At 36.6% G+C, this 14,998-nt stretch overlaps 1 protein-coding gene across 1 annotated transcript in view; it reads right to left on the reverse strand.

Annotated features, from left to right (window-relative positions):
• Hsc70-5 (Heat shock protein 70 cognate 5) overlaps positions 1-14,998 on the reverse strand; it is a 66,033-nt gene that overhangs the window by 32,678 nt on the left and 18,357 nt on the right. Inside the window, exons 3-6 of the mRNA XM_069831016.1 lie at positions 13,705-13,850; positions 12,323-12,446; positions 6,442-6,643; positions 5,538-5,644 (exon numbers count right to left, since the gene is read on the reverse strand). Of these exons, the coding sequence (XP_069687117.1) occupies positions 5,538-5,644; positions 6,442-6,643; positions 12,323-12,446; positions 13,705-13,850 (579 nt within the window). The remainder of the gene's footprint in view (positions 1-5,537; positions 5,645-6,441; positions 6,644-12,322; positions 12,447-13,704; positions 13,851-14,998) is intronic.

Raw genomic sequence — 14,998 nt, forward strand, 5'->3', positions numbered from 1 at the left:
TGAATGAAATTTAGTTTATTGAAATGCCACCTCGCAAGTTAACATTAGAATAGAGAATTTTTGTGTACGACACAAGAAAACAGAGTACTGTAGAGAAGTGTGTAAGCAATTTGTAGAGCAATTCCCTGACGTTCTGGTTTCACAAAGAGATACTGTAAGAAAACCTGTTCTTAGATTTAAGGAAACAGGATTGATAAACTATAGAATTCCTACGTGAAAATGTTCTAAGGAACAAAAACTTGATGAACTTAGACAATCATTAAAACATTCTCCAAAAAAACTCTGCGTCGCATTTCAAAATAAGTGTGTGTGTATGTGTATGTCTAATGCCTACCCCACTTCACTTAACGTGATTCAGGTTCCAGATACTGCAGATAGATGACAGGACTGTGACTCATTTTTAAGTTGCACACCATTTCGGTGGGCAACATTATGTACAATGTGTATCTGTGAAGAGTTATATCGTGTACTAGGTGAGTGTATGTGTAAGTGAATTGTAGGGAATGGGTAAGGATGATGGTGAAGGTGAGGAAGGGATAAGAAGAAACCCGGTGCCAGCACATAGCTTACTCCTATTGAATAGTACCATGGGACCGCCAGGTTTAACATCTCCATCCGACGGACGAATCACTATCAACAGTGACATGCTTTCTCTTCATATGCACTGCGGGAAGATTTGGGATTTAACCCAGGCATATTGGTGCACAAACTAGTGATTAGAGGTTGTGTACTGCTATCACTCCTAAGTCTGAGGTAGAAATTTTACATGAAAATTTCTGACCCCGCTGGGAATCGAACCAGAGCTGCTAATGTGGAGGCAGACACACTAGCACAGAGCTAACTCAGCGGCCATTTCACAGGAAGTTCCAGTTTCAAAAAGCTCAGCCCACAGAGTTATTAAACTGCTGAAATTGAAAACTTACTAAGTGGCTATAGTCCACGAATTACAACCACGTAACAATGTAAGCAGTGTAAATTTCTGTAGGTAAGTTTTGAAAAATACTGATGGTGGTCTTGTTGATCCATATTTAATCATTTTCTCAGATGAGGCTTGGATTTAATTTGCATGGTTCACAAACCTAAAGGTGCTGGAGTACAGAAAATCCCTGATTAATTCCCTTCATGATGAAAGAATTGTTGTCTTGTGTGTTGTAACTGCAACACAAATAATAGGGTCCATATTTTATGAAAATACATTAGATGCACAGATGTACCGTGCAGAAGTACACCATTTTGTCAGTTACTGACAGATAACGGGAGACAATATGGGTATTTTCAACAAGATTCTGCCACACCCACACTGCCAGTCTTTGTTGTCAGGAGGGTTTTTGCCGATAGAATCATTTCTTGAGTTATGGCCTGCACGCTTACCTGATTTTACCATATGAAATGTTTAATTGTGTGGAATCCTAAAAAATAGAGCCTACAGAAATAACCCTCACACTATAGATGAACTGAAAGACAGTATAACATCAGAATATCAGAAATGCGTGGATGAAGAAAGAGATCACTTTGAATAACCCCTATTAACACAGGTTAGTACTCATTATAGCACAAAAGTAAAATAAAATAAAATGATATGCATGCTTTTATTGATCCAGTTGTGCAAGCATTGAATATACGTCATGCATAATATGGCCTTGAGTCTTTCTCTGGGAACACTGTCTTAAAGAAACACTGTTCAAGTGGACAAGAAGATTTGCATGCTCCAATGAGGGCTATGCCAGTCATAGGGCAGGGTCTCCCATTACGAACAGGTCTCAGCTGAGGTGTCGGACGAAGTGTGTCCTACAACATCCTGTCTGCCCTATCCTATCCTTATCACCTTCCAATCTTGTACCCAAGACAAGGTGAAAGGTATTGCATTGAGGGCTGAATGGCACTGGAGTACTTAAATACAGTATTCAGTATCGCAAACGATCCCCTTGGAGTACAGGCTGAACCCCAATGTACTTAGACCTTTTGTTTCCACAAGGGCTAGAGGAGTAGCAACTTAGGTCTCCCATTCTCATGGGAACAATATCAATCCAAGAAATTAAACAATCATAGCACTCCCTAACAGAAGACTCTAGAGACTATGGTGAAGAATCTGGAAATGGATTAACTCGCATTGCAGGGCTCACCTAAGGGAGCCTGAAAATCCAGTAACCTTCCTAATAGGAAACTCTGAGGGAGAAGTAAAATATGACTCTCCATTTCAGGGACCTCACAAGAGGAACCAGAACATGACAGAAGTGAAGAAGCTATGATGAGGGCTCTAGCCGAAAAGGTAGGCACCCTGAATCTTAAAAGAAGAAAAGATGCTTGGGAGGAGAGTAGCAAAGCTTGCAGCAGCAGCAGAAGTTTCAAAATGGTCCCGTGAGAATTTTTACCTCACACTCTGCAGTTAAGTTAGTTGCTCCAGAGACTCCTCTTTGCGGGGGGGGGGGGGGACTCCGTCCACTTCATTGGCAGAAAAATATCCAAGGTCTTCCGAAACTGTGGAAGATAAACAAGCTAAACAACTGAAGGCAATTACGCCAAGATGGCATGGATCGAACTCCGGGTGGCTATCATTAATGAGGAAGCTCAGCTTAATATGGAATATTTAGCAAATATACAGGAGGCAATTGGCAGGTTGGTAGATGAGCTTCCAAATGATTCTGGACTCATTCCCCGATTTGTTGATTGTTACCTGGTCATTGTAGTCTATCAGGACGAAGTTTCCAGATCCTAGATGACTGGAATGGTAACTCTATCTACAAACGAGATATGGACTGGATCCCTGGATCTCCAGTGGAGACAGAAACCATCGTTAGAAGAATGTTTAAAGAGAAGCAAAATATTGACACTCATCAATGAAGGATGTAAGACTTGTGCTTAGCATAGAGGCAAGAGGCAGCTTCAGCAGAGAAACTCCATTAGATGAAGTAGCTTTTCTGTGGAGCAGGCCAGGCAACATTTACATTACCGAGTCCTGGCACCACAAAGCAGAAGACAACGAACTGAGGAACAAGAGAAGAAGATTTATGAATAGCAAGTAATTATTATGCTATTTATTGTGTGCAACCAGCAATTCTCTGTGGGTCTGTAGAAGAGCCTTTGGTATGAGTTGGAGGCTCAGACCCTAACTGGTCTATTGGCTCTATATCTCTGTCATTAAGCCTTTCATCACCTTTGCATCTTTAGTATATATGGTGGCTTGGTGTTTCAATATAGACTCCAAAAAATAAACTAAATAAAATCCAACATTAAGCATATTTCGAAATTACAGGAGTGATGCGCACTACTCCACTTATTCCCTATCTCCTCTGGACTTGAAATTTCAGGGAGAGGTCAGAGTGGTTGTGTATCGACTCTGGAGTTTGGGCTGCTGGTCCTTTAAACATCCATTAAAAGGGCACTCAGCAGCCCTCAGATGATTTCAGAAGTCGAAGCCGTTCCTCACTATAGGTTATGGATTTATGAGGCCTAAATACAATTTTAAGCTGTTATATACAGTTCTTTTTCCACCCAGGGAAGAGTGGACTCTTGTTGTGTGGGCTCCTAACCATAAGAGGTTAATCTGGTATAAAGACAGTTTCAAGACTGATGAGGGGACTGGAACTGACATTCATGGGCCCAAGACGAGCTATCTTTTTCTCTGAGTTATTTCATTAAGATGTTCCAGACTGCTAATATTTGCTATTTTGGATTGTGTATATCATTTATTAGGGTCAAATCTGTATCTGCTCTAGTATCCTGGTAGTTTTAAAAATATTAAGTGCAGTCAAAACAATGTTCAAATTGGTATGGCAATGGCAGAGGACATAATCTTCTCTGCTTCCAATGCCCTGTAACACTATACTGGGTACCAGGACATGTGAGGATCAGAAGTACTGAAATTGCCGATAGGTTCACATGGGTGAGTTTGGAAAATATTTTTATGGGATCGAAACCTGTCCTTGTTATTACTAAATGAAAGGCCAGATAGGAAATCACACAATGGGTGATTCACTAGCATGTCACACTATTTAAAAATCTCACTAAATCTAGGCAAACTCAAACACTGACGGAGGGTCCTAGCAGAAAGATCAGTAGGATACTTTTATCCTTTAACCATGCACTGATGTAGTAGGCCTATTAACAGGACACAGAACACATACAGGTGTTTTCTTAACACCTGTAAGTGATAGGACAGACTACATACAGATCCCAAATGCAGGAAGTATGAAAGAGAAGTTAAATCTTGTTTCCATATAGTATGTGATTGAGCCTTTGTCCGTAATCATATGTCCTCCTGGGCTCAAAGAGGTTGGGACCAGAAGATATAAGGAAAGTAGACCTGAAAGCAATACTAACAGACTGAGAATGCTGGTAGTTAAATCAGTTGCCAGTGTTGCAGCATGCATGCATTGGCTAAACTGATGCCTGACTGAGATTCAGTTAACTTCTAGATTGTTCTGCACTGCTGGTGACACACTTGTTCATCATACCCCCATTCCTTATCATTGCCCTTGCTGTCTATGCAGCTCAAAGCCTGCAAAGCAGTGAATCAAGTGTGAAGCCCCACAGTTTTAAGAGATAGTACCACAGTCATCTTCAGTGATGCCTTCACCAGTCCTAGATCACCCATCATTAATAACACTCCATTTTGACTAACTCTGTGGTGTAGGGGTCAGCATGCTGGTCTCTTACGCAGAGGGCCCGGGTTCGATTCCCAGTTGGGTTGAATTTCCTGGTTGAGGTTTTTCAGGGTTTTCCCTGGCAAATGCCAGGAAATTCGGGCCACAACATCCCTGAATATCATTGGCCTCATTCATCACCGAAATCATATTCATAACAAATCAGTAATACATATACAGTCGCCATCTAGTTCATAACAATAGAACCAGTCTCAACAATGGTACACAGGCCTTCGGATTTCACCCAAAAGATTAACTCGCGATATGATCAAAGATGTTAAAGCGAGTATAAATAACAGTGAGAGAGAAAAAAAAAAAAATACTCCATTTCTTGCCAGCAGTCATACTCATGGCCTACAGAAGATTTATCTAGGACTGCAGTATGTCTACAAGATTTTCCTATTGCTATTAAACACCAAATAACATGCCACGGTCCACACCTGTGGAGTAACGGTCAGCACGTCTGGCAGCGAAACCAGGTGGCCCGGGTTCGAATCCCTGTCGGGGCAAGTTACCTGGTTGAGGTTTTTTCTGGGGTTTTCCCTCAACCCAATACGAGCAAATGCTGGGTAACTTTCGGTGCTGGACCACGGATTTATTTCACCGGCATTATCACCTTCATTCCATTCAGACGCTAAATAATCTAGATGTTGATACAGTGTCGTAAAATAACCCAATTAAAAAAAACATGCTACGACCAAGTTGTCTGATACTGTAGTGTCATGCTGAAAATATTTACTATAAATGCTTATATTGAAATGACTAGAAATATGACCATTTTTAAGATAGCAATATATTAAATAAGATTTTGAATAATTTGAATCTTTTCCATACATAATAAAAAGCTCTTCACATACTATATGTAACATATGATTAAAAATATAATCTTCTTACACTTTATCTTCTGTTTTGTCCATGCCATAAGCTAGAGCTGCAGCAGTAGGCTCATTTATTACACGTAGGACATTAAGTCCTGCAATTTGACCTGCATCTTTGGTAGCCTAAAAGACAAAGACAAAATAAGTGAAAACAGCTTACATTAGTACTGAAGACACCTTTTATTTCTACGATTCTTAGACAGAATAATTTAAAAAATACATTTATCACTTCCACAAATCTGAGTTACTATTTATTTTTTCATTCATATTCTCTACATGATTTTCTTGTGTAAATCTATTATCCACTTGTGTAGATTTATTACTGAAAGCAACTTCCTAAACTACCAGATAAGCACAAAAGTATTTGCCTGTTTCTACAATTTAATAAACAAGTGAGAGTGGGAGAAAAAATACTTTTGTGGTCACCTGAGTATAAAATAAATAGGATCACTGTATTATTTTAATTTGTAAAAGTACACTAAGTTCACAACTAATTTCCAGAACACCTGTTCAAACTCACACAAAATATACAAGGCTAACTACTGAAGAAAATGTATATTATTTTAATGTACCGAAGTACATATATTTCCATGCAGATATTCTGCGTCATCATACGAAGACCTTACTCTTTCATCGTATACTGAAGAAAATGTTATTAAGATGGAGAAAATATTTTAACAATAAATATATGTAAATGAAATACACATCATATACTACAGCAACACAGTTATAACTGCTATTAAATGTTAAGGATAACTCTGCAAATTCTTGAGATAAATCGTTGATTCTATTTAACAAAAATAAAAAATGGGCTCAGAAAGTAAAGAAACATAAGAAATGAATCTATAGAAAAATATACTTTGAGGAGGAAAAACAGAAAAATTAGGTAACTGTTTTTAGTATCTCTCATCAGTACATACCTGTCGTTGAGAATCATTGAAATATGCAGGAACAGTAATCACAGCATTTTTAACAGGAGTACTAAGATATGCTTCTGCAGTTTCTTTCATTTTCATGAGTACAAAGGCGCCTATTTGACTGGGTGAGTACATCTTCTGATCTGTACCTTCTACCCAGGCATCTCCATTGGATGCTTTGACAATTTTATACGATAGTGTTTTCCTGAAATATGCAAATAATAATACTTACAATATAAATTAAATTTAACACATGTGAAGACAGAGGTTTACAACAAAATTAATACCAGTATTAATAATTGTTTAGCATTCTTAACTGGTACAATCCTTTTAAAATATGGATTGTATTGAAAGTCAAAGATATGATCACAGGGTAATGGTGGAATGATGACAAATACAACAGAAGAACAATGGGCAAACCTGCTCAGAGCCACTTTCTCGAACACAAATATAACAGAGGGATTGGAAGGAAACCTACCCACAGCTACTTTCTTCATCAAAAATATAACAAATATTAGGAGCAAACCTACCCACACCCACTTTCTTGACCACAAACATAAAAGAAACGCTGGGAAGAAGCCTGACTGCTGCATTTTTGATCACATGTGTAGTGTATAACAAGAGGCGTTTGTTTTTGTTGACATGCGATAATCTTTTCGTACATTTCTTTGCAATATCTTTACGTATTTCGGGCATTAGAACCCTTTAGATATAAACTCAATTCACGAAATAAAGCGAACATTTTAAATAACGCAAAATATTGCGAAGTATTGACACATTTATAATTACACAACACTCAATCATTTTTCACACGAATTTTAGTGTCCATCTTTTTCAATAATATGGTGACATGCGCTTACAAGTGGTCAGGTGTTATGTGCGCATGCATTGCCAAGCAACAGCTCAAGCCGTGACATCACAGCTTCACATGTGCGGACGCATGCTAACTGAAAAACAGATCTTTTGTACTTATGTTCTGTGGAAGCAGCATTTACCTCTTGTGATATTGCGTGGGTGAAAAAGAAATTATGCCAAAGCATAGTATTAGTTATGCCGATAGAAGCTAGGGAATTGAAGTCTGAAGGATTAATCGTTTCTGCTGGGATATGACTATGCAAATTTTGTAATTATTATTTAAATTATAAACATAAAAATGCATTAGATAAACACTGCCAATCCGAGAAACACGTGAAGCGTAAGTCTGCGGCTGGTCAAGCAAGTGAATCTCGAATAGCAACTTCAGAAGAAACACTTAACCATGTGAAACAAGTGGATTATTTAAACAAGAATTTATTGTGGACACAATGGAGGCTTTTGTGAAGTCCAATATTCCGGTTGAAAAACTTGAATAGCCTGCTATTAGAAATTGGATGAACAAATATGTGCGTGGTGCAGGCAAACTACCTTCAGCAAACAGATTCAGACAATACATCCCTTTAGTTGGAGGAAAGAAGAGAGAAGAAATTGAAAGCGGCATTTAAGAGAAAAAGGTTTACATCTTCTGCGACGAAACCACTGATTAGAATGGAAAATGTATTATCAATATTTTCATTAGACTTTCGGTGTCCACAGAAGCAAAGACACATCTCGCAGCTTCAGTCGTTTTTGATGCAGCCAATGCTATTCTTGATACCCTGCAGAAATACAGCATTGAAAGAAAGCATGTTGTTGCTATTGTAACTGATTTGACAAGGTACACGACAAAGTGTGTTCATACCCTGCAGGGTCTTGTTGATAATTTGAGTCACGTTCAATGTTGGGCACATACAGTTAATAAAATAACATCGACAGTGTCTTTGCAGATGAGATGGATACCTTGTACACTGCCATTATTAAAGTTAAGAATGCTTTCTTAAGGACCAGGAAAAGGAAAAATAAGTACCTGCAATTTCTGAGGGAGAAATATGAAGGCTCAGATAATAAAGATATGATTACTCTATTTCCAATGCCAGTGTTCACAAGGTGGAATACCTGGTTCAAGTCTGCATGTTACCTGGCAACTCATATTGAAGACATTGCAGAATTTTTTAAATCACTTGATGATGGCAATGCTGAAGTCAACTTTTTCATTAAAGCATCCACTAGGGAAATTCAAACAATTAAATTGGAGGCAGTATTTGTTGCTGAACTTTGCCTACTTATAACAGATCTAATTACATTCTTGAAAGGATCATTTTATCCAACGATCCATGTCCTTGCAGGAAAACTCAAAGTAATTGAAGTGAGACAAACTGTTAAGTCATGGAGTCTACAGTAAAAATACTCTCCAAGAACTTCAACAGTTCCCATCCCAACATGCACATGCTTCACAATCAGCTTTGGTTAAACTACAGAGGTTTAAAATCCTGGATCCAGCCAAGAACATCGTGAAATCTGTAGGAGGAGCATTGTTTGATCCCCACAACACTGCAAAAACAAACTCTGCAGTGAAGCTACTTGCAATACAGAAGGATGTGCCATTTTTAAAGAAGGTATACAGCCGCAACAGTTTCTAGAGTGGTACACGATTTTCCTAGGTGCAGTCAAGAAGCAGCTTAGACAGGACTGTGTTGCAGTGGACGTAGCAGGAATCCTGAATGGTCTGAAACTGTCTCACAAAGAATATGCAGCAGCCGTGTTAGATATATTTGATTTCCTTGTTCTAATGCAGACTACAAGAAGTCTTTCTCAAAATATAGATTAGTAGTTGCGATAGGAGATTAACAGCAGCTAAAGCAGAGATACTCACGATTGTTGTACTTGAGTAAGATATGTTAATAAATTGTATTAAAGGCCTATTGCATTAACCTAATAAAAGTCATATTACATGAATTCTTTGAAAACAAAAATCTACTTTTACAAATTAATAAAATATCCTATACAGTAAAAATAAACTATAATTAAAAAAAATTTAATCAACAACATATACAAAAACAATTAATTAATTTTAACATAAAAAATAAAATAAATAAAAAAAAATTTATATAATAGAATAAGAGATATTTATTTTTTCTCTTTTCCAGAATGGAACCAAATAACCAATTATCTACAGGCACAGATTGTGGACTGTATCTGCTTACATATTCATTATATTATTTTACTTTGCCAGTTACATATAATACTGTTTTTAAAATAAGATATAATTTGTGTGTTGTAAATGTATTTATTTTATTTTTTATTTATTCATTAAAGACATCAGCTCGAAGAATTTGAGTGACCACAAGGGTCCTGAATACAATAAACATGTACAATATGTGATTTGAAATATTAAAGAAAAAAAGAAAGTTAATTGTTGAAGGCAAATATATAAGTGGATTAATTGAAACAGAGATGATGATGTAATATTTGAAGAGAATCCTTGATAATATTTATAAGAAGAGACATTACATAATCAAAAAGAATGTGAAGTTCCTTAAGATAATTCCATGTAAATTTTGTAATAGAACCTCTACTGCCAAACAGCAAACCAATGACAGACCATTGTTTAAGAGGGACGTTGTACTTTTGAGAAAGATATGGCAAACAAGATTCATATATAGACTTCTTCTCAATATCAACTTCAGTGGCCTGATTTAGGTTCCTTTCGAAACGGATGGTAGGGTAAAGAACAAGAGCCCGTTTTAAGCGTCTGAAAGAACCATCTGATGATACACAATGTACTTCCTCATGAATCTCCCAATTTAAAGTTTTTAACGATGTCGCCAAAGCATGTCGTACACGATGATGTCTAGCATTGGTCAGCAGCTCACCTTTAGGGCATTGTCCAAGCATGTGCCCAAGCGTTTCTAGCTCACTACATTCTGGATGATGGCAGCGGGTTGTGCTTAGAGTTCTGCACGGTACTGCGCGAACCACCAAATATTGCTCGACATTTTTAAAGCATTGGTCCATTCTGAGGAAGAAGGCCCTTTCGATTGCTTATCCATGAGTTAGCCTTGAGGAGATCACTGTAAACAATAACCCCTTTACCACGCAAGATATGGTTTGTCCAAGTTTGGAATGCTTCATTTCTTAAGTGTTTACGAATTTTTACGACCTGACCAGTTGATGGCATCAATTGTTGTGATATTCAATTTTAACAGAGCAGAAACTTTTTTGCTTACAAGGTCCCTAACAATGTGGAGATGGCAGTCATCAACACGAAGAAGAATATTACAGATATTTATGTGTTGCACATAAGCTTCCCAAGATGCTTTCATTAACGAAAGACCACGATATTTTTTAGAAGAGTAAAGCATTCCGTCAGGGCAGTCATGAGGAAGACCAATAAGCTCTTTGCATGCTCCTCTGGTAACTTTATCTAAATCATTAAGAAATTCGGTTTTGATTTGGTTGAGTGGAGCACACTGTAAGGGATATAATGTAATTAAATCTCATTTTGATGCTCCAGAATATTCAGCCATAAATAAAAACACAGAATACCATATTTTGCATTTTAATTCAACAAATTAAAAAAAATATATAACACTTTTCAAACATCCCTCGGTATAAAAAGATATGTCAGAACTTTAGGGAAACATTCCACACATGTAGAGGAAGAAAAAATGTTATATGAACATTGGTGTCCGAAAATTCTTTAATTCCCTTGTTAGAACTCTTTTTCTACAACTTTGCTTACAATGTATGATGCACAAGCTAGACACTGTCTTCACATACGATCCATATATCTTCATGCTGTCTATCATTTGATATCTTCTTCTGTCCCGAACTTTTCTTCCATTCACCATTCAGTTTCAGCAATACTCTTTCTTCACCGATTCTTTCTAGCATAGCTTCATTTCTTATTCTGTCCACACACATTTCACACACTCCATTCTTCTTCATATCCACATTTCAAATGCTTCTAGTCATTTCTCTTCAATTTGCCGTAATGTTCATGTTCTGCTCCATACAATGCCACACTCCACACAAAGCTTCCTCAGTTTTTTCCAGAGGCTAATTGGGATTTCCCAGTCTCTGATCAGATCAAAAACCTGAATAGAAATGTTACTTAATCATTGTGGTGAATTTCGGTGAAATCCAGAAGGCGTAATTAGTCAAATCCACTCTCCTCACCTCCATGTTAGGGCCCCCTGTGATCTCTTAAGATGCGAAAGAAAGAGTGGTGTGCAGAAAGCTATCACATTTATCTTTCCCAAGAAAAACTGCAAACATGGCATAATGAATATTATATATATTACACACTGTACTGTACAATATTATGCTGGTTATAACTAATAAACATAAAGAAGTAGGCCTACAGTAATACGTAGCACTTTAACATTTTTTATTAAATCACTCGCACTTGTAACACCAATCTCGTATCCTCATGCTTAATATAGGTTTTCCAATCTAATCGTGAAGTAAACAACAGTGCTACAGTTAGTGTTTTGTTTTGTTTATTGTTTGGAGTTATTGAGGGCAAAAGATTATTATTTTTAGTTGTAATCGATACTGATTGAGAGTTAAAAACGAGAACATGTTGATTCCTGAAGAGTGCGTGGAATCAGTACTGCACTGTGAGAAGTCAGAGATATGAGAACAGTTACAGATCAAGGGGATACTGCTTACGAGTTTCGTCACCATCCAGACATTCCAAAACCATCACACCAATTATTACATTAGTGAAACAACATTTAGAGTGCTCAACATGAAATGAAGTGGTCATTCTAATAAAACTGCTATCGGTGAACAATGAATGTGATTGGTGTGCTATGTGGCTTGGGAGAGTGGTACTAATAGGGAAGCTCTTTGCAGAATATCGGAAATGGTATATTTCTACCTCTACAAAAATATAAAGAACGAAATTTATCTCTTTGTATAATGCGAACAGAATGAAGAAGCAAAAAAAAGCACTTTTAGCTTCATGTAACGTAATGTCAGTTTTTGCAATGTAAATATTACAGATTACAAATTAAATGCTTACATGTCTTTCTTTACTTCTGCATCAGTGAATCGTCTTCCTATTAATCTCTTGGTAGCATAAAAGGTATTAGCAGAATTTGTCACTGCCTGACGTTTAGCTGGCATTCCTACAAGTCGTTCTCCATCTGAAATATACAATGACTCTTACAAACAGAACCTTCAGTGCTACAGCAGAAACATAATCATTTGCATATGTGCCCCCCCCTCTCTCCATTGCTCAAGAAGGATTTCACAGTTTATTTTTCAACAAAGATGAAGAGCTACAATATTTTTAATACAAATCTGAACTTTCTTTCAATAATGAAATTGCAAAAATTACTGTCCCATGGTTTCAGTACTGCAGCTCTACAAAATGAAGTTCATCAATGATACCCATTACAAAATGCTATGAAAGTTTCTTCCTGTCAAAAAGAACTCACATGTATATCTACAACATTTATGAAAGTAATATCAATGACAGACACTGCATCTGCTACACTAATTCATTATTCCAACCAAGAAATGGATTCGGAACACCTCAAAATCTGTGCTTCAGTGGCTGGTCATGATAATAGCTTTGAAAAATATTGGAGTGCAAGAGGTCAAATGACTTTATTGTCAAACGCCTGGCATTAGAAAACAACAACAATTCATTACTCCAAAGAAGATGCAATGAACTGATGAGGATTTGTCGGGAATGACATATAATAATCAGAAAAGTATCCTTCCATCTATAAATAAGCAAAGAAATTACACAAGGATCTTTCATTATTTTGTGTTTTTGCAGAAATTAGGCTACATTACTACACTCAATTCAAATACAATATTGGGAGAAAATTATTCATACAGTTGCTCACTGTAAAATGAAGAGAATCCTTTTTTATTTCAAGCTGTTATAGCAAATGATGCTAGAATTTAATAGCTTATGTAATGATAGAGGAATACCATTCAATCCAGGGTCTACGCCCAATTGTTGACTAAACCTGAGAAGTGATTCCAATGTTTTCAACCACACAAGTATCGAATGGAAATGGTTTGTGCAACATACACGAGTCTAAAATTGAAGTATACTTAGAAATAGAGGATAATTTTGGAACACATTAAAATAAACTTCTCACTTGCCTGAAAACTATGAAGACATACAAAGTTTGGATACTGATACACATCTAAGAAAGTTCGCATACTCATCATGCTAAATATACGTGAAAATTTAAAACTGAATTAAGACAAATTACTAAAGCAAGTCATGAAAAATAATCTTTATAAAAAAAACTAGTTAAGTAAATAGAAGTTCCCTCTTTAACTTGAATAAACATATTTTCTAAAAAATAATTTCCAAGCAAATCGTAGAGAATATTACTTTCTATGCAACTTTCACATATTATACTGTATGTTCAAACATACCCTTTGTAAATGCAACTACTGATGGTGTTGTTCTTGATCCTTCAGCATTTTCTATGACTTTAGCCTGTTTCCCTTCCATAACAGCCACACACGAATTTGTTGTACCAAGATCAATCCCAATAACAGCACCTCTGACGCCTTCAGACCTAAAAAAAATTGGCATTATTTTCTTAAATTACATTAATGTATTGTAGTAGTGAATGTACAGAATCTCTTTGGGAAAAAAATTCCTGAAACAAACATTCTTGAATAACTTCAAGGGAAAAATTGTTCCAGGGTCAGGTATTGAACCCGGGCTGAACACGTCAACACCCTACAAGGCTCTATTATTTCCTTTATATCCACATACCTCAAGTGGGGTGACATGTCAAGAGACCCAGCACTGAGTGCATACTTTCTGTGTGACTTAAATTTGTGGTTTCCTGTTAATGAACAGTGACATTTATATTATATAAATCTGGCTTTCAGGTGAAGCTGACTTGAATAATTTCAAGAGAAAAATTGTTCTGGGGTTGGGTATCAAACCCGGAACCTTTGACTGAGCATGCCAATGCTCAACGAACTGAGCTATCCAAGAACTCTACCAGGCCCAGGCTCCATTATTCCCTTTATATCCACACACCTCAAGTGGGCTGACAAGACATCAGAGACTCAGCATTAGGTGGCCATACACAAATTTCACAACCATACAGAACAACCGGTAATATAACTGTTTTATAAATTCTAACTTTCAGCTTTCTTGAGAGCAGACTGGATTACAAAGCTTCTCATATTTATTCTGCGTTTAATTTCCTCCAGAGTATAATTTATATTTGTTATTGCTGCTTCACAAGATACTGGAATTTTTCCACCTCTTCAAAGAATAAATTTCCAATTTTATATTTCCATTTCGTGCAAAATTCTAGTCACGAGATATAATCATATACTTTGTCTTTTCGAGAATTACTTCCAAATCTATCTCCGTGTTTTCACTAATAGTTTGTGAATTTTCCCGTAACATAATCACGTCATCCACATATATAAGCAGATAATAATAATAATAATAATAATAATAATAATAATAATAATAGTAGTAGTAGTAGTACATATGTTACACGTTAAGGGTAAAACTGACAGTATATCTTAATACAATAGTTATAATATTATGGATTAGGGCTTTCAAAACAGATTGGCAAAAATGGAAAATATCGAGCTTTGTGTTGTCATTAAATATTTCGCAGGAAAAAATCTACAATATGGTGCTGAATGACCATCGATTGAAAATGCAGGAAATTAGTAAGGTTGAGCATATCTG

The sequence above is a fragment of the Periplaneta americana genome, chromosome 7 (genome assembly GCF_040183065.1).
Source record: "Periplaneta americana isolate PAMFEO1 chromosome 7, P.americana_PAMFEO1_priV1, whole genome shotgun sequence".
In the NCBI taxonomy this organism is placed as follows: Eukaryota; Metazoa; Arthropoda; class Insecta; order Blattodea; family Blattidae; genus Periplaneta; species Periplaneta americana.